Source organism: Stegodyphus dumicola, chromosome 7 (assembly GCF_044657685.1).
Source record: "Stegodyphus dumicola isolate Sdum_Otavi_A_Nest chromosome 7, ASM4465768v1".
NCBI classification, from domain to species: domain Eukaryota; kingdom Metazoa; phylum Arthropoda; class Arachnida; order Araneae; family Eresidae; genus Stegodyphus; species Stegodyphus dumicola.
Window position 1 is genome coordinate 27,575,411 of NC_140774.1, and position 27,481 is coordinate 27,602,891.

A 27,481-nucleotide genomic window follows, 5' to 3' on the forward strand; every position below is an offset into this window, starting at 1 on the left:
AAAATGGAGTCACATGACATTATTAACCCTCTAAGAGGCAAGGCCGTATGTATACGGCCTAGAATATTTTTTGTGACATCTACAAGAACGTATATATACGTGCATATTAAAATATGTCAAAGAAATTAAGGCAATATATCAAAAGTACACAAATCCAGGTATGAAATAACAGGAGAGTTTTTACATTATAATTAAAAACATAATTTGTTCTTATAGTAATTTTGAGAAATTTGTGCTTTCTTACCGAAAACCCTGGCCGCTCTGAGTGCTTTAATAATTCACCAAAAGTTGAATTCTAATGGCTGCTACTCTTGGACACTTGCAAAATAACCCAATATAATAAATCGCGTAACAAAAATCGTTGCCAAAAAGCCATAAATCAAACTTCTGTCGAAGATGACGAAAATATTGAAAATACAATGAACAGCAGCCTTGAGTATTTGGAAACAACTGATTTTTATAATTTGAAAGTTTTTCTTCTAAATATCCATTAATAATGTTTCCGCAAAATTAAATGACTTATTATATTAAAAAGAATAAAAATTAATCTCTTGTGCATCAGTTAAATGACTACGTTGTATCTTAAAGTGCTGTTGAATTGACAGGTGTTAAAAGAAATGGAGAGTGACTTGGAAGAAGATTGAAGATCACTTGGCTCCATCTTGGGGAAATGTTAAATGAATTTATGATATTTTCTAAAAATATATATTCTAAGGTATAAAGTTGGAAAATAGTGAAGCTTCATATTCTAACGGAGCTTTTTTTTTTTTTTTTTTTTACTTAGGAAAAAATATTTTGGACGATGAAACAAGTGGACATTCGAAGTTTAGAAAGGCTTGATGCGCTGGAAATATTCATGGAAACGAAACGTTATTAAATATTATTTAACTATTAATATCAAAATAAATTTATTTGGTAATACATTTGACATATTAAATATGTTTTCAGAATTATTATATGCAAGTCTTTCATTCCTCAATGCATTAAATTACGCAAAAAATTTTAATTTCAGGCATAGTAAAATTTTAGCCAAATAGTACGGCATACTTCAAAATTCAGAGTTTCTAAGGTCCGGAATCTTTCGGATTATCTTATTTTTACTGTGTTTATTAATAGCGGTTTTTAAGGACTTATTTATTTGTCCAAACGGGTGTTAGCCCAAAAGGACTATTAGTCTCGAAACAACATTTTGCGTCGAATCACTATAAACGGCTATATCATTTTTCAAATTGTTGCCAACAAATATTATTTCCCTGTGTTGTATTTAAAAAATTAAATAATGAATAATCTGTATGTTTCTCACATTGTGAAAAAACGACGACACCTAGAGTCATCAAATTTTGTATAACGTAGTACTCCACCCAAATATGGTCTCCCGGAAGCCCGGATCTTGAATTTCGAAATTATTTTATTATATATTTCATATTTTCTAAACTTTAACGAATTAAAAAACTTAACAATTTCAAAACAAGCAGAGGCAACACATTGTTGCGGAATAAAATATTTTTCCTCCAGCACTTGAGACTGTCTGTCGGAAATTCTAAAGGTCTGCTATTTTTATATATTTTTAGCTAAAAGGGCGTTAGCCCAAATGCTCTAAAAACGTGAGTGTATGTGCAAATGATAAGACGCCCCTATGGTCAATATGAAAGCTTTCAGATTTTCTTTTGGATTAGTCATTAGTTACTATTTATATTTTATTGCATAATACCTGATAAGGTATTTTATTGTATAATACATGCTCTGAGATATGGTGATCGCCACAAATTTAATTCCCGATATTAAGGACTGTACCACTTCAGTTCCGCTGTCTCCGCTATTTACTGATATATTTCCCAACACCTGCCGTCCTGTCTGGCGTAGCTCCCCCAATCATAAGAGTCGTAAGAGCAGTCTCAAAGAGTTCAACACCGGTATATGAGCATCGTAATCGAATTGCCCTTCACCCAATGGGATATAACCCCCCGTCTCTCTCTGTTCCTGCTTCTCCATCCCTCCGAATCCCGCGGGGTCCTGCCACAGAAACGATACACTGATTCGACTACGGTGACTAAATTCAATAATTGAGTTCCGCTGTTCTTTTAGTTTTATTTTTTTTTGGTGGCAACCGACCCTCCATTCGCCGCAGGGGTGTTTCCGTATCAGGTTCGGTGTCAATCGCTTTCGATGAGGGCAAGGGTGGATTTTTAAACTGGGTGTTAAAAATCTGTCGGCGCCTTTAAAAGGGTCTAAAATCCGAAAAGGGATAGGAGTTTAAGCGGTATAAAGGTGAGAGAGGAGTTGAATCGAACAACTGGGAATTATTTTAGAACTGAAAGAGGCCGAGCGGGAGATCATTTCAATTCATGTTGCTGCAAGTTTCTAGTTCTACGCTTTTTTTTAATACCCAGTCGAGCGTTAGCCCAAAAGGGCTATTTGTCTCGAAACGGTATTTTGCTTCAGTTCACTATAAACGGCGTTTATAATGAACTAAAACTTTTTAAATTGTTGTCACCAAATATTATCACCCTGTATATTTAAAGAAATTACATAATGAAGGATCTGCATGAATGTATGTATGTTTCTCGCAATATGAAAAACGGCGGTACCTAGAGCCTTCAAATGTTGAATAGCGTAATCCTGAACCAAAACACGGGCACCTCGAAGCACGAAGTTTGAATTTCAAATTTGTTTTATTGCCTATCTCATATTTTGTAAAACGTTAACGAATTTTTTATTAACAATCTGAACGAGTTCAAAGTGAGAAGTTTACGGATAAAAGCAATTTTACCTCTAGCGCGCGAGACTGACTATCGGAAATTCTAAAGATATGCTGTTTTTAAATATTTCTAGTCTAAAAGGACATTAGCTGAAATGCCCTCGAAAAGTGCATATATGTAAATGAAAAAAATCTGCGCTTTGGGCTTAATATAAAACTTGATATCTTTCAGATTTTTTTTTTTTAATTGAAGAAATCTCACATATAGTGCCAACTTGTAGCAAGTTGCTGCATTGCAGTGTAATTTGTACTTAACATAGACTATAAAATCACCGGAAGTAATATAATATTTTATTTATGTAATTAAATCTGCACAATGGGTAATTTATTATTTATTAAAATGTAATATGTAAAGGCCGTTCACTTTCAGTGTGAAACTAAAAAAGATTTAAAGCTATCTTCAAGATTTGTTTTCATTAAATTCAAAATTTAATCTAGATAAAGAAAGGAATATTTTCTTGACTTATTCAAAATTTATTTTATTTTTAATAGCTCTGTCTTTAAGTTAAATTCATAAATAGAAATACAAATGCTGACTGAGAGAATTTCTAAACGGAGATAAACGTGTTACTCATATTTTTATCTTTTGTTTCATTCATAGCTGGAACAAAATATACAGATGGAAATTTTCTTTCAAGCATTTATACCCTATGCCAGCTTATAATGTTTATTTATTTCTAAGTCGATTAGATTCGTAGTATTTTAGTTAGTAAAGCAATAAACAACCTGAACATTCAACATATTCTCAATTAGCCATACTTCTAGAAACGCAGGTTAATTACATTTTTGAAAATACAAGCTTCTCCTTATATTCCCTTTTGTGCAAAGAAAGAGAGAATATTCGTTTTCTTGCTTATAGTCAGGAAATGTTCTATGCTTTTTATAGAATAATGTTATATACAAGTTCATGCATTTTAAAAATTCTTAGCAGATAAATTAATGTAACCAATTGCAAATATTGTTACTTTGGAACAAAATCGAATCGAATTCATTAAGTTTGTAAACAAAATTATAACATGCTCAATATATCTAGAATTGCTGATACGATGAAATTTATCCGCTTCATAGCTACACTGGTATATCATGATAGATGAAAACCATAACATTGATGATACATTTTTGAAGGCACTAAGGATTCTGGAAAGAGCCTCCTAAAAGTGTCTTGACAACTCAGACTGACTTGCACACTAACTGCCGAACGATAAAGTCGCTGAACACTGGTAGTTCAGCTTGAGTTCATTTTCAAGAGAAAGGGCTGGTTACATGGGCGTTTTCTTGGTATTCCATAGTGTAACGTGGGTATAAACTGTTTTTTTCTATTTGAAAGTCCTTTCCGAAGGCATCCCTGCCCTTTCGCAAATAGCTTTCGTACGTTTTGCTGTAGTCAAATAACCCAAATCAAATATTTCCCAAAGTCGCTTTCACTGGAGCAGTGTTTCGTGTTCCCTTTAACAGGAAATTTTGATTGAGATATTTTGTCAAATGCTATTTTTACGGTAAATTTTGCTGAAAGTTTGCTCTCTTAAGTGATCTTAATAATACTGTCTGTGAACCGAACAACTGTCTTATTGAAAGATATAAACATAACAGTTTTCATTTAGTTATGGCATCATATATTTTTTCATTATGTGCAATTAAGTCCTTGCAGTAATGCATAATTATCTATGGTACCAGTAAAAGCGAATGTGTCGAGCAGTTGTGAAATATTTTAAAAAGAAGGTAATGAGTTTACCTGTATTTCAGTATAACAAAATTCCGTATCTGTTTTATCTGATATGGATTTAAAAAAATATTCATGGATTTATAAATAACAAAGTGTTCGAAAAGAGCCTGAATATTTAAAAAAGGAATAATATAATATTTAAAATTAATTATTTAGCCTTGTACCAAATAACACTCTGAATTCCATTTTAAATATTTGTTTATTTTTGCTATGATATGTTTTTGTGTAGTTTATAAAACTTTAAAAAGGTTTAGTTTTAGTTTTACAAAAGTTTAGCTTATAAAAATTTAATAATGTATTCCAAAAAATATTTAATAATTAATTTTGCAAAATGAGCTACGAAGTGAGTTTACGTATAAGAAAAACAAAAGTCTTTAAGAAGTCCTAAAATAAATATGAACACAATAAAGCGATTGATTGCTATAAAATGCAAAATAATGTTTTCTTAGATATATTGTTGTACTGAAAGTATTTGAGTCATACTCTTGTACTGTGATTGAAAGAAAAGTAAAATAAGTAGAAAGTAGTTATTATCTACGTAGTTGTTAGTAAACTATGTAACACAGAACGCGTTTGTTTATAGTAACATCTGATGACGATGAAATAATTCTTAGCATTACCACTTTATATTATTTAGTGTTGTAATATGATTCCATGTGTGAAAACGTATTAATTTACAGTAACATTTTAGCGTTGTACTGTAATGTCATAATTTCATTTGAAGTACTTTGTATTCTTGTATCATATGATCACCTTTTTTTTTTTTTTTTTTTTCTGGAAAAAGAAGCCCCAATTGCTGATTGATAATAAACCTGCTTAGAATATTCGTAGCTTGATCTAGGTTTAAATTATGGCAAACGGACTGTCCGCATGGAACCTTTTGGGATTATTTTATGTGTAATATGAATATGAAGTAGTTTCGTTGAAAACTTTCTCCCCTTAAAATGGATTACCGATGGCAGGATTTCATGGAGGGCTTTCTAAGAGAGACATGCTCTTATTGATATTGTACACTGAATTTTGCACATGACACTACCGGGTCTGGGTCATAATCCCGACAGCCGAAATCCCGACAAGCCAAAATCCCGACAATCGGAATCCCGACTGTCCAAAGCCCCGACAGAGCCGAAATCCCGACACGGTCGAAATCCCGACAGGGTCAAAATCCCGACAAGCCAGAATCCCGACAGGGTCAGAATCCCGAGTGTCCAGAATTCTGACAGGGTCGAAATCCCGACTGTCCAAAATCCCGACAAGTTAATATCTAAATACAAACACTCAATTTAGCTTAATAAGATACAATTTTTAACTAACTATTACATATTACTAATTAAAAGTTTAAATCAAAAAATCATAAAAATTATGTCATTACTTAAAATAATTTTTAACAAATTGAAAGACCGTTAAAATTTGAAATGAAGATTTATAAAATTCTTTTTATTAAGAAAAAGAAAACATCACTTACACATGCTGTAAAGATCGTGACTTGTAAAGATCATGACTTGTAAAGATCGTGACTTAAAGAGAACGTGAAATGTAAATAATAGGACAATAACTTGCATTTTACGGTGTGGCAACAAGAAGAGGATTCGGAAGATTTTTATATATTTTGTTTAGAGAGTTTAATGTTTAGTATTTTAATAGTTGTAAGAGTTTTAACTGTAGTAGTTTAAGAGTTTAAAATTTTGATAGTTAAGAGCTGCAGCATTTATTTTGTTTGGTTCTGTTTTAAAATTCAAATAAAAGTATTTTGTTCATTCTAAAAATTTAGCTTTGTTCATCTTACAAGGTTCAATATCCGTTATATTTAAAATAAGTAAAGGATTTTTACTGGCGCAGTCGACAGGATCAGGATTTCCCCGCATATAATTACGAACCAAAATAACTCATTTGAGAGCTTAATTTACCTTGTAAACGTAAAATAATTAATTAAGATTATGAAAAGTTAATTATTGTTTCCATCATGGAATCTTAGTTTATTTACTTGTCAAAGTAATGAATACGCCAGTGTTCAAATGTAGTTTCGTTTGACTCGCCAGAGTAGGCGAACAACACATTAAGTATTGATTCCACTGATTGATTTTCGTGCCGAATAAAATTAAATTCATTGTGAATTATATTTAAATAGAAAAAGAAAAGAAAAAAAAATTGTTTTTTTTTTATAAAACTAAGAGTCTATTGGCTGAATAAAATCGAGACATGGCTTTTATGGGACGTGGGAAAAAAGAGGATTTGCTGGCTTTAGCTGCTGAATTAGAAATTCAAGTAGATCCAAGTATGAAAATCGTGGCGATAAAAAATGAAATAATTCAAAGTGATACATATGATGAAGCATTTACTAAAGAAGTGTTTTTAACGATTATTGAAGAGAGGAAAAGAAAAGAAGAGGAACAGCGAAGAAAGGAGAAAGAAGAGATTGAGGAACAGCGAAGAAAAGAGAAAGAAGAGATTGAGGAACAACGAAGAAAGGAGAAAGAAGAGATTGAGGAACAGCGAAGAAAGGAGAAAGAAGAGATTGAGGAACAGCGAAGAAAGGAGAGAGAAGAGATTGAGGAACAGCGAAGAAAGGAGAAAGAAAAGATCGAGGAACAGCGAAGGAAAGAAGAGGTCGAGGAACAGCGAAGGAAAGAAGAGATTGACGAACAGCGAAGGAAAGAGGAGATTGTGGAACAGAGAAGGAAAGAAGAGCTTGAGGAAAGGCGAAGGAAAGAAGAGCTTGAGAAACAGCGAAGGAAAGAAGAGATTGAGGAACAACGAAGGAAAGAAGAATTAGAAGCACAGCAGAAAAGAGAGCAAATGGAGTTTGAATTGAGGAAACTTGAAATTGAATCTCGTGTTCGATTAACACAAACTCCACCAACAAATGAAAATGGACATCATAATTTTGATTTAATTAAGCTTATTCCCAAATTCAATTTAAGACACGATGATATTGTGATTTATTTATCCTTATTTGAAAGACAAGCTAAAAGGACAAAGATTGATCCTAAAGATTGGGTTTCATGTTTATTGACTTTAATGCCATCTGAAATCATTCAATTAATTGGTAGGGAATCTGAAGAAAATTTTGAAGATTATGAGTACATTAAGACCATTTTATTGAAAAGATTTAAATTAAATCCTGAAAGCTTTAGAAAAAAATTTGTGATGCACCAAAAGAGCACTGAAAAATCATGGAGAGATTTTTGCTATGAAATTACAAGTTATTTTGAAGAATGGATCAATGGTCTTGAAATCACAAATTTTGCCGCGTTAAAAGACTTGATTATTACTGACCAAATTAAGAAAAGAGTACCCTATGAAGTAAGAGACCATCTTCTTGACGACTGGGCGAAATTCGTTTCTCCAACCAAATTAGCTGATAAACTTGACGAATATGACAGTATTCGTAATATCTCAAAACAGACTGGTGGTAATCCATCAGCAGACAGAACTAATAAAAAATGGCAACCTCATTCTCCACTTCCAGAAAGAGCTTTCAGAAATAAATCTCTGTACGCTGAAAACACGCCAAGAGTGTACCCATCCCGTAAGAGTGACGAACCACAAAAGCCTAGTTTCAAACTAACTTGCTGTAATCGTGGAAAAGGTCATACATCTAAGTTATGTACCAAAAATCGGATTCCAAGAAGTGCTTCTGCAACAGCACAAAACAACTTAATACAAACACAAGCACACCTTGCAGAAAAAGGAAAACCAGAAGTGCTAACTGCCAAGATCTCTATTCCTGTCTCAAAATCAGTGGACGTATCTAGAAACATAGATGAATTAAAACTTGTCAAAGTTAAATGTGGAGATATTATTCTAAATGGAATCGTAGACACGGGAGCACAATTTCAGAAGTCCGTGAGAAATTGGTTGACAACATACCTTGCGAAGGAGAAAGTAAAATAGTGATATCTTCTGCTTTTGGTGAAAACGAAATTACTCCACTAAAGATTTTCCAGATGAAAATTGACGATGATTTTCACGGTAGAGTGTCCATTACGTGTGCTGTTTCAAAAAAGCTAGTTACCGACTTGCTATTGAGTTCTTCAGCTTATGAAACACTCTGTGGAAATATCGAACTGTGGAACTATGATCGTCATTGGGATGCATCCCCCTTAGAGTACAAAGAGACAGATGATAAACCCTCACCAGTTGAAGACAATACTACAAATTTGACTGTTGTTAATCAGATTTCCCAAGAAAACATATAGAGTCTCTGAAAACAACGAACAGAGTAAGACTAGAATTCAAGACACATCAAGAACAAGACGAAACTCTGAAAAAATGCTTTGAATGGGCAAATAAAAATCAAAATTCATATACTTTCGATGATGGCATATTACTTCATTCCGAATATATCTGTGGTGAAAACATTAAGCAAGTTGTGTTACCTTTAGAAAAAAGAAGGGAAGTCCTAAGAATGGCACATGAAATCCCTCTTGCCGGCCACCTCGGTGAGAAAAAGACAATTCAACGAATCAAGTACTCATTCTTTTGGCCTACTATTAAGCAAGATGTTAAAAAATTCTGTGAAAGTTGTAAAGAACTGCCCTTTACAGAAATAGAGAAAACAGAAATGATAGAAGATAAAATTGTTGAACAGGAAGCACAGAAGGAAGAAATTATAACTGAAGAAACTAAGAGGGTAGAAACAGAAGATGAACTCAAAGAGGAAAAGTTAATTGACAGCAAAATAACAGATGTAGAAATTATTCCACCTGAAAGTAAAAACGAATTTATGGGTGAGACTGAAATCCCAGTTGAAAAGGAAACTGTCAATGAAAGTGAAACTCAAGTGAAGCCAGTAACCAAAACAGAAAATACAGATGATGATGAAACTGCAGCTGAAAAAGAAATAATTGCAGATGACAATAAAACTCAAGTAAATCTTGATGATGAGAACATAGATGAGAAAGAATATATTGCTGAAATTGGAAACGAGAAGGAAAAAGTAGATGATAAAAAGAATGACTTAATAATCCATAAGGAAAGTGTGAAAGCTGACTTAGTAACTGAAAATGAAAATGTAAATCACACAGAAGCTGCAAATCTTGAGACTGAAAATAAACTTGCAGATAACAGTGAACTATTACAATTTACTGAAAAAGAAATTCTGTATGATAATAGAAACAAAAAGTACAATAAGGACAGCATACATACTGTTGAACTGGGAGATGAAAAAGAAAGTGTGGATTATACAACAAAGTTGAAACTGAAAAGGAAAATGTCATCCACCATGAAACTGAAAACCACAGAAAATTTTCAAGTTCAAGGGTGAAAACATGGAAGATTGAACAGAAAGTTATTCGGATGACAGCGAAGAACTGGAAGACGAGAAAGAAACGGAACGAATTGCTGAATTAATAGAAAAGCCCGAGGTAGATGATCTACATCATGTTGATGAAGAATTATTAGAAAAAGCAGAAGAAAAAATTGCTGAGATTTTTTTTAGTTTATAGGACTTTCACCAAGCACAGAAATCCCATATTTTAAGAACTTGATAAAGCAGAAACAATTGATGAATGGTATGAGCTACTTGACAAAGCCATTGGAAAGATAGAAGAGAAGAAAGATGATAAGGAACAACAGCTACTAGGATTGCCTACCATAGGTGAGAATGATAATGAAGATAAACCATTTTCAAAAGAAATGCTCATAGCATTTTTCAGCAAGAAACTAACACCCTGTCAACAACGATGGTCAATCATCGAACGAGAAGCATTTTGTGTCATCGACATGGAAAAAATTTGACACATGGATTTTCGGTGCCAAAGTGCAGAATGTGACTGATCACAGTCCCCTCACCTACTTGACCCAAAGCGCCCCTCATGGTGCTAAACTGTCTCGTTGGGCCTTCGCGTTACAACGGTATAACATGACTGTGACATACCGCAAAAGAAGTTCACATGGGAATGCTGATGCTTTGTCAAGGTTAGCTGTTAACTCTTTCTCTCTCAATGAACTCTGAGCAACATTGTCTCTACGGTGACGAATGTACTTCTTGTGGGGGGACTTGTAAAGATCGTGACTTGTAAAGATCATGACTTGTAAAGATCGTGACTTAAAGAGAACGTGAAATATAAATAATAGGACAATAACTTGCATTTTACGGTGTGGCAACAAGAAGAGGATTCGGAAGATTTTTATATATTTTGTTTAGAGAGTTTAATGTTTAGTATTTTAATAGTTGTAAGAGTTTTAACTGTAGTAGTTTAAGAGTTTAAAATTTTGATAGTTAAGAGCTGCAGCATTTATTTTTTTTTTTTGGTTCTGTTTTAAAATTCAAATAAAAGTATTTTTTTCATTCTGAAAATTTAGCTTTGTTCTTCTTACAAGGTTCAATATCCGTTATATTTAAAATAAGGAAAGGATTTTTACTCATGCAAACGACATATTTACAGTGACACATTGTGAGCGGAGCATTTATAGCTGCCTTTTCTAGATCACTAATGATTCTAGATGGCCTCAGTTCAATATGAATTTCTTCAGCGAAATCAATTAAATCTTGGAATAATCTTTTGTAATTTTCTTCAGATTTGCTAGTCATCAAAGCATATACTAGTTACAGCTGTGGAAGTATGTTAAGGGGTCATTAGGCCTTATTGGGATTTCGCCCGTGTCAGTATTTTGACCCTGTCGGGATATTGGTTTGTCGGGATTTCGAACCTGTCGGGATTCCGTCTGTCGGGATTCTGGGTTGTCGGGATTTTGGCTTGTCGGGATTTCGACCCTGTCGGGATTTCGGCTGTCGGGATTATGTCCGGATACCGACACTACCAAAGCTCTCATACAATCAATCCGCTGCAAGGATTTGAACTCGGGACGGTGTTTGGTGTTTGGTGTATTTAATTATGACAAAGCACACTAGGGCTATCTGCCTAAGAGAAGGGATGCCTTAGTGGAGGACTTTCTAAGGGAAACTGGCTCGTATACGCGTTACACATGGGGAAAACCACAAAAACTCCCATGCAGCCAGCCCGTTTGCGGGATTCGAACCTTGGACTGAACTACCAGTGTTCAGCGACTTTACCGCTCGGCCGCTGGTGGGCTTGAACATCGTTACGAATTAGCGATGTTCATGGTATTACCGCTCAGTCAATTAAAGGCTTCTTCTCTTAGCCTTGTCGTGTTCCTAATAATCCAATTTTTAGGTGGTTTATTTGCTGATTTTAAATGTTAGTCTTTTACGGATTTCAGCATTATGACCTTAATTCCCCTATATACTTTTGCTTTCGTCGGCGGCGTAAGGGCATATAAAATACTGGCCTTTTCGAGAAGTTTGGTGACTGGGACAGAGGCGTGGGAGACAATCGGATCCCTTCTGTGGAGTGTTGTCCATCAAAACTGGGACGGAGTTGCACAGTAAGTGCTGTGGAAATACATCTCTAAAAATCATCAATGAAGTTCTTGCGTCCCATCTATTTCTTCCTGTTTTGACTTGTTGGACTAAATCTACAATTTGGGGCAAAACCATCTATCTTGCTATCAGAATCTCTTGATTAGCTATTATTTATAATGTAGATAAACTGTTAATTTTCTTGAAAGTTCTTTTATAATATCTCCTTAGGAAAAAATTCTTTCTTGAAAATCCTTTTATAATATTTTTTTAAAAATAGAAATTTTTTCTTGAAAGATCTTTTTATAATATTTCTTTAAAATCATTTTATAATATTGCTATAGGAATGGAATTTTTCCTCGAAAGTCCATTTATAGCATTTCTTTAGAAAAGAAAATTCTAGATTACTCACCAGCTGAAGAGGAAGCATGACTAGCATTGTTTTCAGCTGACGATAAAAGATGAGGTGCGAAAAATGGGAAGAGCGGGAAACTAGATTCGAAGGTAGCCACGGACTTGAAAGCTGGGAGGCCGTACCATAGGCCAGGGTAGCAGGTTCGGAGAGGCTCCGTCGTTTCCTCTTCCCTCCCAGTTCCAGCGGAGGGAGATGGAGACGAAGAATTACCCAAATTTGGAAAAGATGGAGGACTTTCAGCCCCTGATTGAAAAAAATGTAAACAGATATATAAAATACGGAGAAGAAATTGTGGTTAGAAAATATACATATGTTTTCTGTATGAGTATATTAAAATGCTTTTTTATCATTTTGAACATAAAACCTCTCAAATTTTGCATGAAAAATGTTGCACAAACTTCTTCATTTTTTTTGTACTTTTATAGTCTGCCCTGTGGAATAATATAAAAAATATAACCCCAGAGGATAACGAAGGTTATTGTATTTTCGTAAAATACTATTTTTTTAGTTTCTCATTTTAGTAAAATGTAGTCTAAACAGAAATTTTAGTGAACCCCAGGCAAAAATAGTCTCTGATCATCATATTAGTTAATATGCGGCCTTATTTGTTTTGTGTTTTTTTAGTAATAAGAGAATATCAGACTGATGACAGATATATACATTATATAACGGAAAATATTTTATAAAATTACGCAGACAACAATAAAAATAATTCATTGCGGATCAGATTCCAATATTGAATAATGTTCTAATATTAAATAAGTTATGCAGCAAACAAAATTAATTCTTTTTATTTAGAAACTGCGTATTTTCCGTAAGAATAATAAGCATCTTAATCCAATCCTTTTTATACTTAATGTCAAATGATTTAATTTGTTAAATCAAAAATCATCTTAATATCACTTTAGTCATTATCACCTTTTGGAATTAAATAATAAATTACGTATCACTAATAATGGCAATCCTATTTAACTGGTAAATTCATAAACTACGTTTTATGTAATATCTTTGTATTACCCTTTCTTAGTTAAATTTCAGCTTCCCCTTTGCTAAATTTCAGCTCTTATTAAAACCGTCACTACTGTCCTAAAATACAATTTTCAATCAAAAAATGAAATTTCTGTATAGAAAATCACTGCACTTTTACCGAAAATAAAAGCTTGTACTTCCGAGGCCGATAAACAACACGATAACAGTTCCCACCTAACTCAACACACAAACATAAAGCCTACGTCAGAGCAATGATCCCCACAGGTGCGATACGTACAAGAAACAGTGCATTGCAACCTGTCAAGATATGATTAATTGAGTTGTTTCTTCTCCCCACAGCAAATATAGCCATAAGAAGAGAATGAATGCGCCATATTTCACACAAGGAATGATTTCTTTAAGTATGAGGAAAGAAAAAGAAAGGAAAGACATCACTTGGTGATTTTAGCGTTGTTAGTGACTCAGAACACTTTTTTATATATGTATACATATCTGCATCTATATCTATATCTATCTACTATCTATCTATCTATCCATATATATATATATATATATATATATATATATATAAGTTGAGAAATTTCAAAAATAAGGCGAAATATATTATTCAAGTCAAGCAGTATACTGCGAAATGAATTTAAAAACGAGAGATAAAAATTAATAGCCCAAATTTCTTGATTTAATTATTATCTTTTGATTTACACACACCCACACACATATAAATATATGTACATAATATATTATATATATATTGTTATTTCTGACGTCACTGGAGGAGATTTGTTTGCGAAGTGGATTCTAATTTAATTTTAGCTACTGGGCTTAAAAAGGTTCTAAAATAGTATTCAAAATTTTTAAAATTCCTCCAGAAATAAATTCAAGAAAGAAAATCTTGTAGAGTTGTGATTTTTCATTAATTGCATTTTTAACGTATGACTACGTTCCTTAATGACGATCTCAGGGATAAAAGAAATTTAAGACACAAAACATGTCTTAGCAGAACGCTTAAATTTCAACAACCTCAAAAGCTGCAATTTGCATTTATGGCTTATTTGATAATTAAAGGAGACCATTAAACGTAAACACACACAAAAAAAAATGATTTTGAAAATTAAAATTACGGTTGAGCCTCAGTCCAGTTTAAACTTTAAACAAAAATACACTATATTTTGATGACATCACAAATGCGTGCGCATGAGTTTGATTATAACAGCATCAACATTTAGTTCTGTGACGGTGAACGATTGTGGGTGCAACGTACTGATATTGTTTCTACAAAAATAAATATAAAGCATAGAAATATATAAAGATGCACTAAGAATACGGAGCATATTGAAGAGTAAAGAAGAAGACTTAGAAAGAAAAGGTAGTGATTTGCAGATTAAACAGTGTTGCAGATTATACACCAATACATTTTGCGATACATAATAGCAGATATTTATATGATAGATATTACAATTATTAACGGTTAGTCGCTGTGCATGTTGTCCTATGTCTACACTCATCCTGGAGTAGATGCATCGGATTTCAAAATGTTCTGTTCTAGTGTCCTCATAAAATATTCAGGGACAAGTGTGTTAATTGATGAAGAGCTTCATATCGACAAAGATATACTAATAATTATTATGGGCAATTTTAATATCGATGTAAAAATTAAGAAATCGTTCAGACTTATGAAACAGTACTTTAATCTTAACATAGTATCAACCAAACATCCAACTACTTTAGATAATTCAAATACAAATCTTATTTTTACGAAGAACACCAATGATATGTTGATTAGTGAGTTATGCTGATATTTTTTGTATCATGGACCATTTATAGATACAAATTTTAACTGCTCCAGGAATAATGTTAAGAAATAAATAATTAATACGTTACTATTAGTTTCATTTTATTTTTTCCAAATTTCCCTAAACATTCAGTCCCTAAAATAACAAAATTCCATGTAAAATAAACAAACAAACAAACAAAAAAAAAAGACACTTAAACAATAAAATTAAAATAAGAAACATTAAAAAAAACACCAATGTAACAGACATCCACTTGTCGATTCCTTACCATTCGATGGAAAGAACGACTGACAGGCAAGAGTATTTAAAATCACTTCGACGCACCACTTCAGGGGAAGACCATATTGTGCACATGGCCACACCCGCTTACTGTCATATGAGCAACCATAAGAAGATGTAAAAAAATTCTAAATTTGCAACAACTCCTCCAGTCTCATTTCCCCCTTTCTATTCTTTCTAACAATAGTAACATACTTATAATAAATCTTTCCGATCTATGTTATATCAAAATTAATCCATGTCATATGATTCTTATGTGAAGCTTATGCATTTACGTAATGTAAAACTCTTTCAGAGAATAATAATATTAACATTTGCAAACCTAAATCTTAACGTATTAATGGAACTAAATCGAAAGCGTAGCTAGTCAATTCTTAATCTAGCATTTTGTTATTAATTATCTACTTATTCTCCTTTTGGTAATATATTGTTCGCATTCCATACTTTATTCAATCGTCAATTATAATAAATTAATAATATAAGAAGATATTATATAAATTTAGATGAATGCGTGTAAGATATGCGGATTTGTTCACACTGCTCGATAACATGTCGAGTGTAATGATTATTGAATAAGAAAAAAAATGTATAGCTCTTCTGTTCTTTGTTTTTCTCAGTAAATCACTGTTTAGTCATAACAAGTGCTTCTTGCCTAAAAGTAGAATGAACAGACATGAAAATTCCCCATTCTGTCGCCACTGAAAATTATTTTATCTTATTATATGTAAAATTTACATACATGAAAAATAGTTTCTACTTTAAATTTTTATTCCGAAAAAAGTAACCAAAATGCCAAATGAAGCTGGAGAGCTGCAGTTTGATTTAGCCTGCTATATACTTATTTGTAGTTTAGAAAAAATGATTACCCATTCCTCCATATTTTATGAAAATGCAGAACAGCTACGGTTCCAGTTAGTCAGAATATATGACGATCTATTAAACTTATGTTCAGTTAACGGAAATTAAAACAAAGAGTGGATTTGATGAATGTTAGCTAAACAGAAGTTTATGTTTCCTTTGAAATGCTATTGCTTAAGAAACCACTGCTTTACAAAGCATTAGCTCGGCTGTTCATAAAATAGTATCACAAGAACACTGTGCTTCAAAAATCCTTTCTTTCCCTTTCGCCCATGGACATTTTCTCAATTCTGGATTTCAGAATTCTGAATTAGATTTGGAGGAGCAATAGATAACTGTTTGTGTAGAATAAATCTAGTCAGTACTTGATAAAACATAAAAAATTCATGATTGCTGCAAGGCATTTTTTAGAAAAGCAGTGCCTGGATTTATATTTTCTGGATTTGCTACATAAAATACAAAAATCTGAAACTTTTCTTCTAAAACTGAATCTTGGAGAAATTCTACGGTTGATTATCCAGTAAATAAAATTCTACTGAGCGTAAACCTATTATATTTTTTCTACATGAATTCCTATGAGTCACATATAAGATAAAAATCACAGGTACATTGTTGTAAATCCTAGAATACTCAAAGGTATTTTTCTATCATATATTTCTCGAAACCTGATAAAATGACAGAAATAGAATATTATGCAAATAAATTTTTTACTGTTGTAGAGTCATTAGGTTTTTTTAAAGCAGAAGACATGAAAAATGTGTGTAACCCTCGACAGGACTCGAACCCTGAACTTCGCGAATACGCGTCGAGTATGCTTCCAATTGCACCACAAAGGCATGCGGGAAGGAGGAAGAAAATCCTTTGTACTGTAAAAATGTAATGTTACTTATTTTTTGCATATTGTAAGAATTTACTAATAGTGAGCAATAAATAATTACTGTTAACTAGGTGTAAATTAGCAGTTTTTTATATTTTCATATCTGTTATAAATAATTAGCTAAAAATAAGCATTAAAAAGTAAATAAGCACAAATAATTATATTTGCTTACTGCATTAACAAAATTAATTTTTGCTTCATGTAATGGTATATTATTATCTGGTTTAACTCAAAAAAGTACCAATTCTTTCAAAGAAAAGTATGCATTTTCCAATAACAAAAACATATCTTCATGATGAGTACACTGCGAAAAAACAGTGGAACAGTTCTATGTCTCCAGTTCTACTGGGCCGATTGACGAAATTCAACTTGCGTTTTTCATGTCTGGAAAGCGCGACTTAGGATATGTATTATATTTATATACAGCACTGTTCTAATATAGGTATTTTGACATAAAATCGTACTTTTCTGAAATAACATACCAATTTATTTCCATATTTCAATTCTACGACCCACATTACGCCAAACTACCAAATCACACGAGTAGTTTTTAAAAAATTAGCTTTCAAAATTTTAGCTCCTCATTGTTAATTGAGTTTCGTGCATATTGATTAATCTCTCTAATATTAAGCTTATTTGATGCTTCCTTTCACATTTCGAAATTCAAGTTCATTCCAAACAAAATTCACCCCATTTTTATGATTTATTTTTAAAATTCGTATTTTTAACTAATCTTTATAAATTTTTTTTTAAAAATTTGAATTATAATCTATCAAATGTTTACATCATCTTAAAGGAGACGTATTTCTAAGCATAACTGCAAAAAAAAATTACAATTTTTGTTCAAAATTTCCGAAGATATACGTAAATTTATATATTGGCGCGTTTTGAAATTTGGCATATTTGTTGAAAGCGAAAAAACATCAGATGTGGTTTAACTCTTTGCTAAAATTATTTGGAAGTAGAAACGATGTGGCTTTTTTTCCGCTCATACACAGTGTAAAAAGTAAGGAACGAGGTACCTTTCTTCCGCTCCGGCATAATGGAAGGGAAAGGAAAATTGGTTGCCATATATTAAGAAGTTCGCCAAGTGAATTAATTATTCTTGGCCAAACTGAAAAAAATTTCCCCATGATCAATTTTTGAATTTCTCCGTAAATTTCGCCCCAAAATTTACAAAATTTAATATCTGGGCATAATTTGAGTCGTAGAATCGAAATGTGTAAAAACCAAATTATGTTATTTCAGAAAAAGTCCGATTTTGTGTCAAATTACCTATGTTAGAACAGTGCTATCTATATATCTAATACGTATCCTAAATCGCGCTTTCGAGACATGAAAAACGCAATTTGAATTTCGCCAATCGGCTCAGTAGAACGGGAGATATAGAACTTCCCCCCTTTTTTACGGAGTCTACTTTAAAAATATAAAATTAGGCAAATACTATAAAACTTAATTGCACAGGAAGGAACCTGAAATGATTGCTAAATTTATCATTCAGCGTTCAGATAACAAATAACACCTTCCTGTGTTGAATGACTTGTTTCAAACTTTGGAGAAATATTCTGAGTAAATTGATTTGTGTTTACACTTAAAAACAATTAATTGCAACAGTTCTTAGACAACTGCAACGTACTTAAATCAATCTTGTTGTTAAAATATGGAATTAGAAATTAATATTAACTTTTGCTGATAAACCTTGTTTATAGTTAACTTTTTTCTCCTGGGGTCAGTTCATTTTTTACTTACTGAAGTTCGAAATTTTATGTTTTAAATGCAATGGCGAACATTATTAAATTAGGCCTATAATTAACACCTTTGGGGGTCTTTTATTTTATCTTTCTTAATTTGAAATGAATGGAACACATACGTTCACTCTGAAATTTTTGAGATACGCGCAAACGATAAGTGGCAGAAAAAAATTGGATTTGAAAATATGAAGTATTTTAGCCTAGCAGAAGACTTTTTACTAGCCATTTGCAAGTAGTTAGCGTAGAATACATTTTAGGGAGAAGGAAAATGGAGTTGACGCGAAAACGCCATCCAGCTATGATTTTCTATATTTTTTAAGTGGGTTTAAATCAAGAAGAATGCATTCGACGTCTACGTTAGCATATGGAAATGGATATTCATCTTGTACCACAGTATTCATATGGTTTACAGAATTTCACAGAGGTTGCAACTCTCTCCAGAATGAAGAATACAGAGGAAGGCCGTTATCAGCAGTAATCCCGTATAATGTGTCTGCTATGCGGAAAAAGTTAATTGATGATAATCGTTGCATCTACCAAATGACACAGAAGGAACACAGGAGGAACATTGTATCCTCCGCTATGCATAAAATTATTCATGAAGAATTGCATATGAAAATCGTAGTTTGTCGTTGGGTTCCCCACAATTTGACTGAGCACCAAAAGGAGGAGAGTGTCAGAATCAGTAAAGAAACCTTAAAATTACTTAAAGATGGTGGCCACCACATTATTTCTAAAATTTTAGGTGGTGATGAAATGAACATGCTATTTTTTGATGTTGCAACACATCAAGAAAGTAAAATATGGGTCTTTAAAGATGATTCCACAACAACAATGGAGAAAAGACAACGTGCCATGATAACTACAATGTATGCCATTTTTTCTTCAGAAGTATAGGACTGGTCAAAGCCATCAAGCTGGAAAGACAGAAGATAGCCACAGCTAACTGGTACACCACTAAGTGTCTTCCAGAAGTTTTTCAGTAAGTGAATGCTAGAGAGTTCATGCTGCACCATGAAAATGCATCTTCTCCTTCAGCAAGATTGACAGATGAGTTTCTCGAATAAAAACACATCAAAGTATGTCACCTATTCACCTCATCTAGCTGTGTGTGAATTTTGGATACTTTAATCTAAAAAAGAGCTTACGTGGAAGTCGTGTTCCTTCTGAAGATGAGATTCAGGCATTTAATTTTTGCAAAATTTGCCTACAGAAGTGCATTGATGTTGAATGAGACTACTTTGAACGCTCCTAAATTTTTGTATATATAACATAAAAATCCTATGTATATCTCAAAATTTTCAAAGTGACTGTCATGTTTATTATAATTAATAATTTGTTTATTTTGAATATTTTCATTGCTTAAAGTAGGGGTCTTCAACCCGTGGCCCGTGGCCCGCTGAAGGCATTTCAGTGGCCCCACATTTGAATTTGAGGAAATATTCAAGAACTTTAAGAAATTTTGATTTCAAGAAAAAAAAATTGCCTTGTCAGCTTTTTGACGTAAAAAAAAAAAAAAAAAAAAAAAAAAAAAAAAACACCACTTTTCTCTTATTTTTGATATTTAAAGCATTTTATTGACATGCCTGATATTATTTGTGATAAAAGTTTCTGAAAATGGTCTCAATGTTTTAAACTACCGCTTACTGAGAAAAAATCTACTTGTTCATAATCTTTATTACTTTATGAAAGCTTTTCAGACAAAATTAATCCTTTCTGTAAATCAGTTGCTAAATAAGAATTTCGCTGACTTTCCAAAATTGGTGGAACGCGTGAAGAACTCTACAGCATGGAATTCAAATAATTATATACAATGAATTTCAAATTTTAAAGAGGAATTCAAAAGCAGATTTTCCGATTTTCGTGAAACTGAAATTTTTATCTGAATGTTATCCCCGCCAGTTTCAGTAGACGTGGGAAATGTTCCATAGATTTACAGTGTGACTCTGGAGTAAAATGCAAGTTTCTTGAAAATCTTACATTAACTGATTTTTATTCGAAGTACGTGACTGAAGAAAAGTATCCAGGAATTCTTAAACATGGCACCCTTCATGTCTTCTATCTTTGTCAGTACCTACATATGTGAATAGCTTTTTACGGATTGCAACAAGATTAAACCGGATACTAAAGCTTTAATCAAAAATAAGCAATGTCAAATTTCGCATTAAAACTAAAGTAACTATCATCTCCCGCCAATAATTGTAAGTTTTTTTTTTTTACCGTAAATGCATTCTCATTGTTAAAAAATGTTGCAAAACATTTAAATTCGATTTCCATTTGACTTTTTGGACCCAATGTATATTATACTCGTATATACAAATCTGTAGCACTATCTCTTCGCTTAGAATCAGTTGTAGTCTTGCAAAACAAACCTCCCTTTTTTACTTCCTTGTACGAAGTAAAAAAGAAGTATTGTAATCGCAAAAAATTTCAGGCAGCATATTTCAACGAAAATATCCATTTTGACCAATCGAATGCAATTTAACGATGCTTTTGCTTGATTTTGATTTGTTTTTGATTGAATTATGTTGTTCTTATCTTCCGGTTAAGATTTTTATGCCTTTCGTAATTCTGGCAGCAATATTTGTACAATTATCAACAATTTAAAAGCTGTTTAAGTGCGGTTAAGTTTTAAATAACATGGCGGACATATTTGTTTACATTTGAAACAGCAGAATTGTAGATTTGGTGCCAATCTAGAGAGACTAAGCTTCGCAACAACAAAAATAACGCCTTCATTTATTATTGCGAATTAAATCATGTTTAATCATTTCTGGAATTTTTTTGAGGAAATAAGTGTTTAAGATTTACTTCGTAATTTTTAATACAGATATTTTGAATTTTTATGTATTTTTGCCTTGTCGCGAAGTGAGAACTGAATTAATTGAATGAGAAATACTCAATCGTCTGTGAAAAACTGTTTCTTTTCTGTTTTGCTTGCTTAATTTCTTTTATCCATCGTTCTAGCTTTATTATAGTACTTGAATAGAACATGAGGCAACGATAAGATAATTCTCCAAATGATATAAATTTTGTGCATTCAGAGTGTCGTTATAGTAAACAAGTATAGTGAATTTTAAAGAGTGATTTTATTCTATTGTGGTTTATGCGCTGTCGACGAAGTAGATTTAATTCAATCCAATCAATTTAAATGAAATTCAAGAAAAAAATGCGTATAATTTAATATTCCGTACAAGGAAGTCATGTGGTATATACGTAAGATTTTTATATAAATTGTCCAAATACACTATTTTTTGACAGACATGTGGCCCACGGATCTTTGTGAATTTATTGATGTGGCTCTCGGGCGTGAAATATTGAAGACTCTTAGTTTAAAGCAATGAATGCTTTTAATGTTATATTTTGCTGATTTGTTCGTTTATTTTTTTGGAAGAAGATAGCAATGTAGGAAAAGATATCGCTTCTCACTTGAATGGAAAACTATAAATATTTCCAGGCATAAATTTAAATAGAATTTTATAAATAAACTCAATTTGAACGCGTATCATCAGTTGAAGAAATGTATTTTCATATTAGTTTGATGAGTGAAATTCCTCTGATTTTGGTATCTCATTTCATTTTACATTTAATCTATTAAATAATATTATAAAATATAGTTCAATTTTAGTTAAACTCCAGCCTAATAATTTTGCATTTAAGTTTAAATGTGTAATATATTTAAAGGTACAGAATTTAAAACGAATTTGTTCAACTTCGATCTTTAAAAAAAGCCGCAAAGAAAATTCTAAAATATTTAAATTGCGTATGAAATCCCTCAAAATATAACTTCTTTATTTTATGTATTAAGGCAGTTGTAAAGAAAACAGCATTATTTGAATTTAAAGCTCTTGGAAATATGCAATTCATACTACACTGTTAAGTATGGTATTTGTAGCATCCGTTAATCAGTATTTGAATTTAATGTGAAAATTCGCAGTGTGTAATTCCTAAACTGTCAAATGTGACAACTGTTGAGAGATTTATAAAATTTTGAATCTGTAACTGAACATCACAGACAGCATTTCAGTTGCAGTGAACTGTCAAAAAGAAAAATGCGAAGCGGATTCTTTAAACAGGTGTGTTGCCGATATCACAGATCCCGTCTAAAAGATATCCAAAGCGGGGATCGTAAATCACAACTTTGGAGTGTTTTACTTTTGATAAAAACTCTGATCTCCACATGGCGCATTTTTTAAAGTGATATCTTAAATGGGGTTTTACGACGCGCAATGTTACTGAATAAAATGCTTGTAAACAATCTCTTGCATTTTTTTTAAAGTTTTATGTCTTGAATCATGTATTGATTCAGGTGGTAAAACTAACTGGAGTTTAATAAATAATGTTTTTACTTAACACGGGTACACTAAGGTTTCCGTTTCCGAAAGTAATATGTTTTAAGACGTTTTTTTACAAAAAGCAGGATAATCGTATGGTATGCATATTTACAGTGGGTAAATTACTGCAGGAAAAGGACTGAATTGTAAAATAAAGCAATAATAAAGTATTTTGTATACTACAGCACGTTATAATATATATAGTCCTTCGAAGTATACAAAAAATTATTAGTACAAAAGGGCTTTTTCCCTGAGGGACTATTGTTTTCGTTTTGCGATTTTGCGTCGAATCACTCTGAATGTCCGTTTCACTTTTCAGACTGTTGCCACCAAATATTGTCGCCGTGTATTATATTTGAAGAATTTAAATTATGAAGAATCTGCATAAATGTATGTATATTTCTTGCATTGTGATACCTAGAGCTTGTAGAGACATTAGGTTATTTTGAGGCCGGAGAGATAAAAAATGAGCAACCGCCTTCGCCGGGAATCGAACCACGGACCTCTCAATTACGCGCTGAGCGTACAGAACACCACACCACGAAGGCATGCCAAGAAGGCGGGAGAAATACCTTAAAGTTATCTAATTTTGAATGACGTAATCCTTGGCGTGGGCATCTTGAAACCAAATTTGAAATTTTGAATTTGTTTTATTATCGATTTCATATTTTGTAAAACTTTAAAAAGTTTTTGATTAAAAAACTCAAGGATTTTAAAGCGATCAATGGCAACGTTATACAGAACAAAAATTATCTCCAACACGTGAGACTGTATCGGAAATTCTAAAGATATGCTCAATTTAAAATTATTTTGTGATATTGCTCTTGAACTGAATTTTATGGTTTAGGTGCGAAGAACATGATATATAGGTAACACAAAAAATATTAAATTAGAAGCCAAACAACAAAAATTATCGTTATATTTTCAAATTTTTTAAGAAAAGGCTCTGTGTCAATTTCATTAAATGCATTAATATATCATTATCGTTCATTGCATGTCATGTGTAAATAATAAGAAAACATCTGACCATAGACAGATTAGTGTTTGCTCAGATTTCATTTAAATAATTTTTCTAGTGTAAAAACTCTTTTGTTCTCAAATGAATTCTTTACGGTAATTTAGAATCTAATTATTCTCCATCTGCCTTGACGATCCTCCTGACTAACAGCTATAAAATATGGCTTCACTCAAAAAGAAATGCCACTCTTAAAAAGGCGTCGTCTGGAGCTGAATACGCATGAGGTTCTGCAATGGTCAGTTCCAATCTTCGTATAATTATATTAGCTGAAAAGAAAAGTTAAAGAGTTCGTGAGAAGGTAATACTGGGGGTGTCTGAGTTACTGTATTTCGGCTGTGTTACAGTTTGTAACACATTCGAATTACTTCCCTTACATTTCAAACACCTACAGCATGTTGTTATTTTCCCATTGAATATTTCCACTTCACTCGGAACAGCAAGTATTGAATTAGCAGATAAACCGGCACGATAATAGTGTCAAACAATTCTTTAATATTTTCTCTTGAAAATTTTTTATCAGTCAAGAAAATTTTTGAAATGGAAATTTCTACTGTCATGAACGGAAGAATTTAAAACACATCAATTCGTAAATCCTCTAGAAACCTTATTGATGTAGGAAGATAAGTTAAAACTCTGGGATAACTCTCCAGAGTACTTTTAATTTATTGGGATAAAGTTGGAAATAGTCGTATTGTTGCAGCTGATACTCACGAGTTATAAGACTGACTATAAAAGCACCTTCTTAGCCTTAAAGTTTATTTTAATTAATATAATACTTCTTAAGTCATAATCTACTGCGATTCTACTGTTTTATCTGTTGCATCAGAATATGTAAATAAAGGGAAGGTCAAGTAGGAGCGGGAATCCATGTTTAAATGAGAGACGTTTGGCATCTTCAATCGTGTTTGTCAGCCGTGTTGAAGATCTTTTGTGTTTCCGGTAGCTACCAGATGGTGAGCTTTTCTTTGATTAAAATTTCGCTAATAGGTTTTGAAACGCACAGCCAGATTGCTAAGATTTAAAATTACACTTATAAATATTTTAAATCATTGTTACCCGAACAGTTACAGAAATTCCGCAAAAAGCGAAAGTCAGTTTTGTTAATAATTTTATTTGTGTATTTTGAGCCAAAACTTTAGTTTAAAATAAATCTTTAGTTGTTCATACTGTTACATTTATTTAATGTTCTGGTGAAAGCAGATGAGGATGAAAGTTAAATCAGCGTTTCGTTATAAGTGAAATTTTGTTTAACATTATACGCATATGACCATTCATGAAGTTTTCCTGTGATCTGATTACGGGATTAGCAACAAATAGTAAGGCATTTTTTTCTTTATTTATTACTGTATTTTCTGCCCAATACCGGCCGAGCGGTAAAGTCGTCGAACACTGGTAGTTCCGTCAGGGCCTCGAATCCTGAGGGACGGGCTGGATGCATGAGACTTTTCGTGGTTTTCCCCTTATATAACGTGTATACAAGCCAGTTTCCCTTAAAACGTCCTCCACGAAGGCATCCTTTTTCTTAGGTAGATAACTCTTGAGTGCTTTGCCATAATCAAATAAACCAAACTAAACCAAACCATCTTTTCTAAATTCGTGATCTGTAATATTCACGGAAAATTACTCTATAACAGAAAGAAAATGTCTGTAGAAATTTTTTCCCCTTTTCTCATTCCATTATAAGGTGTTTTCTCCCTTCTTCCAGCATAACTTCGTGGTGTAACGGATAGCACACTCGGCGCGTATTCGAGAGGTCCAGATTCGAGTCCTGTCGAGATCATTGCTCATTTTTCATGTCTCCTGCTTCAAATAAATAACCTAATGACTCTACACCCTGACCTAAAAATGTCTCAGCAGATAAAATTAAATAAAACAATCACTAAAATGGTAAATTTATCAGCAATAAAATTCAGTGTTGAATAATAAGCTGAAAATTGACCAAGAACGAATTAAATCTTCAAAGAAAATTGCCTTTATATTACTTCACAAAAGCTTTTAAAATTATCTCTCTTTTCGTCGAACAAAAAAATCCAGTTTCAGTATCAGCTGAGTAAAGAAAATCTCTAGTAAAGTAAAAATCTATTCTGGGGAAATTTTATCTAGTACTTTGCATTTCTAAAGATTAAAAACTCGTGTTTAAACTTGACAAAAAGGATAAAAAAATTACATAAATCTAAAAACCCGTGTTCTCCGACTCCAAGGTAAATTTCCCAAGTGGCTCATGAAACATAGCTCTTCAGAAAATAGCTATATTTCATGAGATCTCTTCGAAAGGGCTATGTTCGTGAGCCTTTAGGAAAAGCATTAAATGAAACTGCGTTAGTTAAAATTAACATAAAATTTGTAACTTAAAAAAATAAGAATAAAAATAAATGCTTAAATCTAGCATTGTATAAACAAGAAAATTTGTGATTTTCTCATTATCATGATGCATACCTGCATTTGCACAATTTGAAGAAATTTGGTGACGTCCATATGTTAAAATGCTTTCAAATGCTTTTCTAAAAGAAACGTTTATTAACCTATGAGTACATAAACTTTATAGTACAAAATCGCTATTGCGATGGTGTCAAACTCGCAGCCCCCAGAGCAGATTTCCACGACCTGCGAATGCATTTTCCGTAAACTAATACCTTAGTATAACATTAATTATTTGGAAAAAGTTAAGGTTTTAATGATTTGGAGTCCAACTTCGTGTTATTTAATTACAGTTAAAAACAAATGTGAGTAAAGACACGGGAAAATCTTCTGATGGGCTAGTTAATTTACATTGTGTATTTTGTAATGTAAATCATATTCAAGAGTAAAGACACTGATTTAATTTACTTTTTTTATGCTTGTCAGATAAACAGCCTTAGTTACAATTTTGTTTCAATAAGAATAATAGCTTAGTTTGGTAGTCCATTTATATGCAGACAGGTTTTTCTGTAGTTGACAATGAATGTTTAAGAAAAAAAAAAAAAAAAAAAAAAAAAAAACAGATTGAACAATGAACATGTACAATTCGTAAAAGATGGTTTTAGAGCAATTGTTTTCCAAATTTTATCAAAATCGACATGCTGTCTAGGTATTATAGCTGAAAGGTTTAGTAAGAAATCTTTTTCCTAGTGGCGGGCGGTTGCCATTATAGGCGTTGGCAGGAAGTACTGGTTACTTTATTATGGCGAAACCTAATAGGTGGGCCATCATTGCATCCTATGATAGGACACATAATTTACACCCGTACTTTCTCCGAGATTCGAAACCGGGCTCTTCGGTACTGTAGTCAGACTCACTAACCACTTTCCCGTCTGGGCGGCTTGTAGTAAGCAATACTTTAGAGAAGCAATAAGCAATAATTTAGAGAAGTAGTAAGTATACT

General features: G+C 32.5%; 1 protein-coding gene across 1 annotated transcript in view; it reads right to left on the bottom strand.

Moving 5' to 3' along the window:
- LOC118185498 (uncharacterized) overlaps positions 1–27,481 on the bottom strand; it is an 88,251-nt gene that overhangs the window by 36,564 nt on the left and 24,206 nt on the right. Inside the window, exon 2 of the mRNA XM_035355364.2 lies at positions 12,218–12,463. Within this exon, the coding sequence (XP_035211255.1) occupies positions 12,218–12,463 (246 nt within the window). The remainder of the gene's footprint in view (positions 1–12,217; positions 12,464–27,481) is intronic.